The sequence below is a fragment of the Merops nubicus genome, unplaced genomic scaffold (genome assembly GCF_000691845.1).
Source record: "Merops nubicus isolate BGI_N331 unplaced genomic scaffold, ASM69184v1 scaffold18298, whole genome shotgun sequence".
NCBI lineage: Eukaryota > Metazoa > Chordata > Aves > Coraciiformes > Meropidae > Merops > Merops nubicus.
In genome coordinates this window covers 27,392-37,040 of record NW_008627976.1, presented here as the reverse complement: position 1 = coordinate 37,040, position 9,649 = coordinate 27,392, and the positions used below count along the sequence as shown (strand labels likewise).

Here is a 9,649-nt window from a genome sequence, read left to right as displayed (position 1 = left end):
GGTCCCTTCCCACCCAAACTATTCCACTATGCCATTAAAATATTATCTGATCCCATTCTTCAACTCCCATGGACCACCAGTAGCCATACAACCTCTCCAGACTGATTCACAGAGCAACTACCAAGCCTATGCTCTGCTCCTGGGCACCAGAAACCAAAATTCTGCCTACGTCCCTCTCAAAATCTTTGTTGTAATTTCATGAAGTGAATTTGGTTTCACCAAGCTGAGGTTCTCTTGGGAGAGATTATCCAATAGAAGTATTATGGTTTTATTTCACACATTTGTGTTTTCATTTTTCTTACCCACCATTAATTCCCTTTGCACAGTGATGATCACTACATGCAGTACCACAAATAATCCTTTCAGCCAGAAGTGGCAGCTGGCCCTTATGGAGTCCTATTTTCTAAACAGTTCTTCTAGTGAATCCTGAAGAACACCAGAAACAGTTCTCACTTGGCTTCCACACCTTGCTACTCATGTTAACGGGGCTGCAAACACAGTAGAAACTTGGCCACACATTTAGTGACACAATTAGTTCCATGGCTGGTTTCAAAGCTTTGCACCTGCATCTGCTTCATTGCACTGCTACACTTGAAATGAGTAACTGAGCTGAATTTTCCTCTTTCAAGTCCTGTTACGTAGGAACTTAATTTCTCTGGCATCAGCACCAGTGTAAAGCCCTGATTCAGTGCAGCACAAGACAACAGTATTTGTTTTGGCATCAAGTGTTCTTTGCACCATCCATACCAGCAACCCGAGACAGCATTTCAATCCCATCTGCTGTAAAGCTGCTTAAATCAAAAGGTTAGGTTAAAAAATCCATAACATCAAGTACTTCACATAATGCAGCTCTTGGTTGTTAAATAGTGCTGGATTCTGCTGTGCTTCCACCTTCAGACCTGCTTTTTAAGCACCTGTTTAGCCAAAAAGTTCTCTTCTAGGGCCAAGCACAGAAGAAAGCAGCTCGCCTCCCTACACCCTTAGCTGAGAAGCAACACTGCCTGCCCTTTCTGAATCCATTTCTTTATTCCCAAGCCTTTGGGGTGTTCCAAGGCACACCAGCTTTTCTGTCAGACCTGGCCACTTCTGAATATTTTATCATTTCCTAACAATGCTCCAGCATAACCATTACTGTCATCCCTTCAAATGGCCTTTAGCAGACACGACACCCTTCTCCACACTTCTTTTTGCAGCCATCGAGGTTCAGAGCTTGAAATATCCTTACCTAGGCTGATTTTCCTGGGAAAGATTCTCCCCTCTCTGGTAACCATTGTCTGCCACCTGGGTTGTGGACCTCTTAACAATCTGCTTGAGCTCTTGCTCCAAGCGATCCTGGATGGCTTTCACCGTTTCGGGGATTTTTTTCAGCTTGGCCAGCCCTTTGATGAGTATGCCCATGAAGACAGTGCTGTTCTCCTCTGGATCCAGGTCTGTATCTTCTTTGATCTCCAGAAGGCTTGTTTCTCGCACTGGAAGAGATTTGAAAAGACATCAGCTGAGATTTAAAGGACTAAAACCAACACTTAGCACTGCACAGACGAAGCGTGGCGTCTCCTGGGCCTTCACACAACTCCCACCACTTTCAGCAACCAAAAACTGCAGGAGGAAACCAGCAGCACTCTGATTCTGGGGGAGGCAGGGGATATTTCTGTTTGCTTGGGGCCTTCCCTATAAAGACAACAGCCTGCACATTTGGCTGATGGAGCAACAGAGATCATGGTGTGAGCCCTGTTAAGAAACAGAGCAAGTCTGGTGTAATTAAGACATTCATAAATGAGAAGGTATTAGATCACTGCAAACGCCTTGAATGAGTTTCAAAGAGGTAAAAGCCCTAAATTTCTAACCCAGCTGTTTCCCTTCATTAAATTCTTCACAAGAGAGGAATTTTCAATACAAACAGTATCAAGCTTAACAGAGTTCTGATGAACTCGGCGAAGTTTGCGCTGCCAAAGCGAAGGTTGTTTGATGTTATCCCAGGCTGCTGCTTTATTACACCTGTCAAGGGGCTGGTGAAGTTACTCCCATCCTTCAGCAAGGCTGCTGGAAAGGAGAAGTGAGAGGAGTTAGGGAGGAGGCTGTGGATACAGCCCTCCTGAAGGAACAGGGCTTGCAGAGGGAGAAATTCCGTTGCCAAGCGACAGGGATCAGAACATCCTATGCTGAAGTGTGTTCATGAAGGAACAGTCCTTGATGTTCAGGTAACACCCAGAAACAACAGCAGCACCTCTAGTAAAGGCTGGGGGAGACATTTAAGACACGTATTCAAACACTTAGGTGAAGCAAGAGGCCTCAAGGCACACTTGAAGGAGCATCCTGGAGGGCAGTCGCACGGCTCACTAGCAGCTGGAGGGGCAGGGGACAAACAGCAGCAAGGGCTGTGGCTGCAGTGGTGCCACCCACCACCCCAGGTCCCCAAATTCAAACCCAACAGCTCTGCCATCATCCTGGGACTGAGCTCTGATGAGAGCTGTCTGATGACAGATGACTCCGGTGCTTTCTAGTGCTCAACAGATTTTTTTTACTTAAGTCAAACCTTTTCTAAGAACCTAAACAAATGTCATTTAAATCCTTCTGGTGGATCTTTTGACATGGCAGGGCTGTGGCTGCCGTGGGGCCACCCACCACCCCAGGTCCCCAAATTCAAACCCAACAGCTCTGCCATCATCCTGGGACTGAGCTCTGATGAGAGCTGTCTGATGACAGATGACTCCAGTGCTTTCTAGTGCTCAACAGATTTTTTACTTAAGTCAAACCTTTTCCAAGAACCTAAACAAATGTCAAAAGATCCACCAGAAGGATTTAAATGACATGGCAGAACTGAAAAGTGGCATGTGACATGCAGTACAGAGCCATGTAGCTGTCTAGAGATACAGCACTGAGCAGAAGAGCAGCAGCACTGCCTAAGTTAGCACAAGATCAAGAAAATGTCCCCAAAAACCTATTTGGTGCCACTGTATAAACAGCATCACAATGAAGAGAATTATTTGAGCAGCTTGCACCAGGCTCCACAGCAGAGGCTGCTTCTTGCCAGCAGTGTAATCCCACCTCCAGCTCAAACTCACACACTCCTGCACTTGAAGGTAGAGCACCAGCCAGGCTGGCAGGGGGGAGTGAGGTGAGAAGGGGTCCTGTGAGGTTATCCTCCATTGGGATGGGTGCTGACATCAGGGAGATCAAACAGTCCCTTTGTTAATCACTTAGACACTTCTTTTTTCCAATTAAAATCTATTTAAACACATAATTGGGGCATTACCTTAGACAAACACCTAGAAACATCCAGAATACACTGATTTAAAAAGAAAGGAGAACACAGGAGACACTTCAAACACACACAAGCACTAGTACCAGTTAGGAGTTAACTGACTGCACACAGGATAATGCTCCAAGCTCTCATCCACCCCACAGCTCCCAGCCCAAGAGGCTGCTGAGCACTTTGGGTGGACACAGGCTTGGTCAATGCTGCTTGTTAGTCTCAGAAACCCACAGTGTGCTGGGCACCACCACAGCAGAGGAGCTCTGTGGAGCACGAGCTGTGGAAAGACAGCCCTGGAGAGACTAGAGGAAGAAAGGTTTTAACTTGTTGCTTTTCACAAAAACCCAAATATCTCGTTCCTCAGAGCTCAGTGCCAAGATTCCACACCCTAACCAGCCTTTGAGAGGAGGGATTCTCCTCCTACTGCAGCCCCTTTGTAAGCAGGCTGTAGATTCTTCTTAGTATCCCCCAACAAAGAGCCAAGAGGGAGGAAATGCTGCTGCATCCAGAGGTGAGGACAGCATTTCAGAGGACTCAAGGCAGCAAACTCACCCTCAAACAGTCAGGACAACCATTTACAGCTCTTACAAACAACAGCAAAGCCAATAGTTCAATAGGTAGTAGCAAAACACTGGAATCTAAGTTTGGTTAGATCTGGCCTTTTGATAACAAAGCAGGGACCATGTCTCCTGCACGTTCATCCTTCATGCCATAAGCACTTGGCTTTATATAGAAAAGCCTTGAAAAAGTGAATTATCCTATGGAAGTTTGCAACTATTTTTAGAGAATCACTCTAAATTGTGGGCCTGATCTTCAGATTTGATTGGATTTAATCTTGTCTCCCTTGTGTTTCATCAAAGAAGAGAGAAGGGGGCAAAAAATATCCTATTTTCATTAAAATCAGCTTCCCTATATTAAAAAAAAAAGACAGGTAGAAAACACCAGAGAAGAACTCCATGGATTTCTTCAGTAATACCAAGAAGTAAATTCTCCACCCTCCTCCAGAGTATAAATGAAATGTGATGTCAGCTAATAAATATTTTAAAATTTCAATTATTACAGTTGCCCTACACCACCCCAGTGAAGCCTTTAAACTTCAACTGGCATTTTTAAACTACAAGACAACTTCCACGTGCTGCTTTATTGTCCCACCTCAGCTATATCAGCTCTTGCACATAGCCCCATGCAAGCCAAGAGAAACACTTGATTTGAGTGGAGCCTGGTCAAGGCTTTTCCAGCAATGAAAACGTTGAGCAGGACTCACCCTAGTAGGACTGCCAGCTGTGCCACCAGTGAGCAGCCTCCAAGCAGACTTTGTGCCACTCATCACCCCCCTATTCAGCCAGTTTGGGTCCACCTCACTGGCTGCTCATCCAGCTTGTACCTCTCTACTGGGATCTTGTGGAAGACAGCATCAAAAACCCTTGCTGAAGATCATCAGGTGGACATTCACTGCTCTCCTCTGGGCTACCAGCCTAGATGTTTTGTCCAAGTTTATCAAGGTAGTCAAGCCCTGGGTGAAGCTACACTGACTACTCCTGATAATTTTCTTATTCTAATGAACTCTAAATATCACTTATGAAGCCCAACATTGAAATATGGTTTCTCAAAAGCCTCCCAAGACACAACAACCTAAAAGAAAGATGATTTTGCCACATCCTCTGAAGAACTACCCAGCCACTTTCAGTTTTTCATCACTCATTTGTACAGTTCTGCCATTTCCCAGCAAAGAAACCTGCTGCAAGAGGCACTTTAACAGCTCTGGGCTGATGCCCAGCAGAGCCAGTGTTGATAACTCACTTAGGCAAAGCAGCTGAAGAAAAGACTCGTGGGTCTTGTTTTTCATTCCAATGAATGGTCAGGATTTGCTGCTGCTCATTACAGAAAATTTCATTAGCTGTGTGCTTTGATGGCAACTAGTAAATTTAATGCACTATTTCCCATGATTTATGTCCTTTCTGATTATGCCCTTTCTGCTTTCAATCCTTCTAGAGAAAGGGATGGAAGTTCATCGTGCCCTAAAGGCATCATTTCAGATTTGAAGAAACATCACCTGCTGATTTCTGGTGCTGAATCCTTCTTCTGATCATTGAATGGAGACAATAAGCAATAAATGGACAGTTATTTTAGAAATGGGTCCTGTAAAGATTTTATTCATTTCCTCCTCTGCCTGACTACCAAGCTCAGAAGAAAATGGGTCTGGGAGATCAATAACCTCAGAGCCTCAAGGCAAATCTCCTCTTTCTGGAAGTGTTGTTCACACAGTCCCAGAGACAGCTGTAAGAATGTTAGTCTTTCAAAAACAGTGGCATTTTAATTTGACAAGGCCACTCTTTCAAATCCACTGGAACAACATTTCATGCTTAGAGAACTGCACAAAGCAACTCTAAGCCACGCTCAAAATCCTTCTGCAAGCATAAAAACTGAGCCTCTAAATCAAATCTTAAGTGCACAGTAGTCAAATACCTTAAATTGGGACCAGGTGTAAGAACATCTAATGAAGGAAGAGTGACTAAGCTCTGTTGGCTTTCACCATATGGATCTAAAAACCTCCATTTTTCCCTTTCCTTCCCCAGATTACAGACATCAGTGCTTAGCATCAAGTCAGAACACCAACCACTAGTGAGAAAAATCATGGTCCTGCAAAAAGAGACCCACAAAAAGTCACCTGAGAGGCTTTTCATGTTTATTTAGTTGCAAAGCCTTCTTCAACTGCAGGAATTAACTTCTTAAAGATCCTAGGTGAAAAAATTTACCCTGAGATAAGAACACAGAGCTGCATGAAAAGCAGAGTTTGATGACAGCAGGGGAGAATCAGACTCACTGCTGAATCCCCACCAGCTTCTGATCAAGCCCTCAGTTGGATTTGTGCAAATGGGAAGCAGTTAAAACAGGAAAACTCTGCTTCACTGAGGGGATCATTTAACTTTTAGTGAAAATGAGGGAGAAAAATCACCCAGCTGGTGTCAGTTCCTCAGGTGAGGTTAATAGGGGAAAAAAAAAAAAATCTTTTAAGTATTCGTGGAGCATATTTGAAGTGGCAGCAACTGTGACAAGGAAGAGAAAGTCTCAATGGCCTTTCAAATTGGACCCTGAAGCTCTGGCTCCTGCAGGTGTTTTGCAGGGCCAAGCTCACAGGTCTCTCTACACGTTTTCACCTACACAGAAGTATTTGTGCTCTTGAAGAAACAGAGCCAGGAGCAGCAACTAGATGAACACAGAAGCCACCACACCCTGCTTGGATGGAGAAGCTACAATTTCCTCTTAGAGCTGTGTCCTGAAGTATATTATCTGTTTAGCATAAAATTTGCATATGCCATGGATAACATTGTCACCACCCTGGCTCATCTTTGTCAGCTTTCTACAAAGTATTCTCAGGAATTTTTGGGGGGGAAAAGGACACTCTTGGGTTTGCTGTGTGCTGGGTGAGCACATTTTCTAGTTCCAGGGAGAGCCTGGCAATGCAGGGACCTTCACAAACACTCTGAAGAGTACAGAAGGTTCAAGCAAAGGAATATAATTTAATTTCTCTGAGCTGGCATGAAGGGAAAAGGTTACTGGGGAACAGTCGTATCTACAATCCTCAGGTGAACACCACTGAAGGTTTTGTTGATATTCAACGTGGCAGGAACAGCTTTAATTTCCTTATAAAGATGCTGCAGGACAAGGTAACATCTCCTTGGGGAAGCAAAGGCAGAAAGGACTCCAAATTTTGGCATCATTGTTGAGTTGGATTGAATGAGTCAGTCTTTATAAGGACACTCATTAATATGCACAGCCACTTTTGTTTCATCAACAAAAAGCCAAAGAACTTAAGTGACTACAGGCAGAAACAGCTTTTGTTATGCACACACATAAGTTTCAAATTCTCTGGTAGTTCCTCAGTCCTGGAAAAGGCTACTTTTAAATAAAATTACTTGGAAAAAATATACATAAGTACATTGTGCACTTGAAGGAAAACCATCTGCATACATTATGCTGATCAAATGTTTTCCATTATCATCTACATCTGTCCCAGCCTGAGGGACACTCACCCAGCACTCCAGGGAATGGTACCAAGTCTAAGGAAGAGCCAGGTAAGAGATTTTCTGGTGTATTGGGCACAAAGAGCAAGAAAAGATCTGTAGAAATGAGAATTTTTAGGATTCACATTCTCTACTGACCTATACTGATTTACTGGAGCTGGGGATGAAGCCACCAGAGCTTTGTTCCCAGGCATCTGGAGTGAAAGGAGCAATGCCATTTTCTGACAGAACCCCACAGAACCCCAGTGTGGTGGGGTTGGAAGGGACCTCTGGAGATCATCTCATCCCACCCCCCTGCTCCAGGGGGGCAGGAGACAGGAGCTGGGCCAGGGTTGGATCAGATCATCCTTGGGGTCTCTTCCAAGCTGGGATTGTATGAAAATCAGTGCAGTAAACTTGAACTGGCCCCTGCTGAAGGAGAAGGGTGGTACACACAAGGCTCAGTGGTCACCAGGCCCAAGGCTCTGCAGAAGCACAGTGCTTGGGACTTGGCTTTACAGGCAGAACTGCACTAGTCCAGCACAAACACTCCATAAGCATTTATCTTTACAAACAGGTTTACACTGGCAGCAGCTAAAACTTCTTGCCCAGCTTTGGATAGGAACAAACCTCTTACCAAGCTCAGATGTGATGACCATTGGCTAGGGTCTGTAAGTCTGTAAAGATGACAAGTGTCAACAAAACTCTTTTCAGAGCATATGTAATAGTCATATAACACTAGCAATAAAAAAGAATCTACTAAGGAAGACACTAAAGGTCCTGAGAGGAGGACAGGATTTCCATTTTTCAATAGCTGCACCTCCTGATATCTACTCCCCAGCAGAAGGTGTCATGGTAGATCCCCATCAACTCTAACTCCAGAGAGGACTAAAATTTTAGGTGGAAAAGGAGAAGGAAACAGGTTTGAGATTCAGTTTTTTTTGTGGTTTATCTCCTCAGCTCCCCAAAATCATGTGATCTTTAGCAAGAAACTGGAGTTCTTACTGCTCACAAGGGGAAATAACAGGAGTTCTTAAGGGCTCCCCCCCAGCCCTGAAGTTTCACACAGTTCTTCTCTTCCAGGTTTCCAAGCTCAAGCTGCAGTTCCCAGCTCTGAATGTTTGTATTGGCACATCACAAGTGACTCCTGACAAATCCCCACTCTGCAGAAATGTCACCTCAGGCACTGAGAGACTAACCAGCCCTACAGGAGCAGGGCCAAAGAACTGAAAGCCCTACAAGAGCAAAAGATAAGGATGGTCAACTGGAAGAGTCTAGGAGGGAAGCATGACGAGAAAAACCAGAAGCAAGCAGACATAAATAAGGAGAAAAGAACTAAGGAGAAGAGAAGGGAAGATTCTCTGCATTTGAGGAGTACTAAAACAGTCAAGTTCTGAAAGGAAGCAGGGGGAGAGATGTAGGTCACTTCTGTGCCACTCTTTTTAAACAAGGATGACCCCACTTATTAATCTACTGAAAGAACACCAGGATTCATTCCCATCTGTGCAGCAATTCCAAAGCCTCACACAAAAGCTCCAATGAAAACCAAGTGTTTTGCTCAGTGTTTGCTGTAGTAACAGGAATACAAAGATCACCACCCATTATTCCTGTCTGTAGACAGAACTTTAGTCCAAGTTACCAAGTTCCCACCAGGAAAAGCTTTGACCTCTTGGCTCCAACACCACAAGAAACCTTCTGCAACATCTACATATAGAATCACAGACTGGTTTGAGTTGGATGGGACCTTTCAAGGCCATCCAGTCCAACCCCCTGCAGGGAGCAGGGACAGCCCCAACTAGAGCAGGTTGCTCAGAGCCCTCAACCTCCCCTGGGATGGTGCCAGGGATGGGGCAGTGACCACCTCTCTGGGCAGCCTGGGACAGGGGCTCAACACCCTCAGAGTAAAACACGTCTTCATTCACTCTAAATCTCCCTCTTTGAGTTTCAAACCACCTTGTCCTGTCACAACAGGCCCTGCTCTACAAATTAATCTACCAATAAATGTTCTGAGGAATGCATATGACAAATACTCACTGCTGGAGCTCCCAGGAGTACTGAACTGGGAAGTCTCAAGGAACTTTCGAGGTGTAGACAAGTTAGTAACATCCATAAGAGGAACAGGAGAAGCATCTTTCACAAGTGAACTGTGGGAGGGAAAGAATTCAAGAAGTTGACTGTTATTTACTATCTTAGTTCACAATAAATAATCCCTTTCTTCCTCAAATTCATAAGCCTAAGCAATAGATGCACAACCCAGTTTTGATACAAGAGGTTTACAAAACCTAAATGTAATTCTGTCAACAGCTTCATCCTTCAAGCTTCTCCAGTTCTCACTAGAACCTCCACCCTTTTCCCTCCCCTCCCCACTCCTGTTCTGTGCACACCTACACGC

General features: G+C 44.6%; 1 protein-coding gene across 1 annotated transcript in view; it reads right to left on the bottom strand.

The window, feature by feature from the left end:
* Nucleotides 1-1,221: 1,221 nt before the first annotated feature.
* Nucleotides 1,222-9,649, bottom strand: part of EXOC4 (exocyst complex component 4) — a gene marked incomplete at its 5' end in the record, with an annotated part of 32,315 nt that continues 23,887 nt past the window's right edge. The window contains 2 exons of the mRNA XM_008946538.1: nucleotides 1,222-1,469; nucleotides 9,292-9,401. Of these exons, the coding sequence (XP_008944786.1) occupies nucleotides 1,222-1,469; nucleotides 9,292-9,401 (358 nt within the window). The remainder of the gene's footprint in view (nucleotides 1,470-9,291; nucleotides 9,402-9,649) is intronic.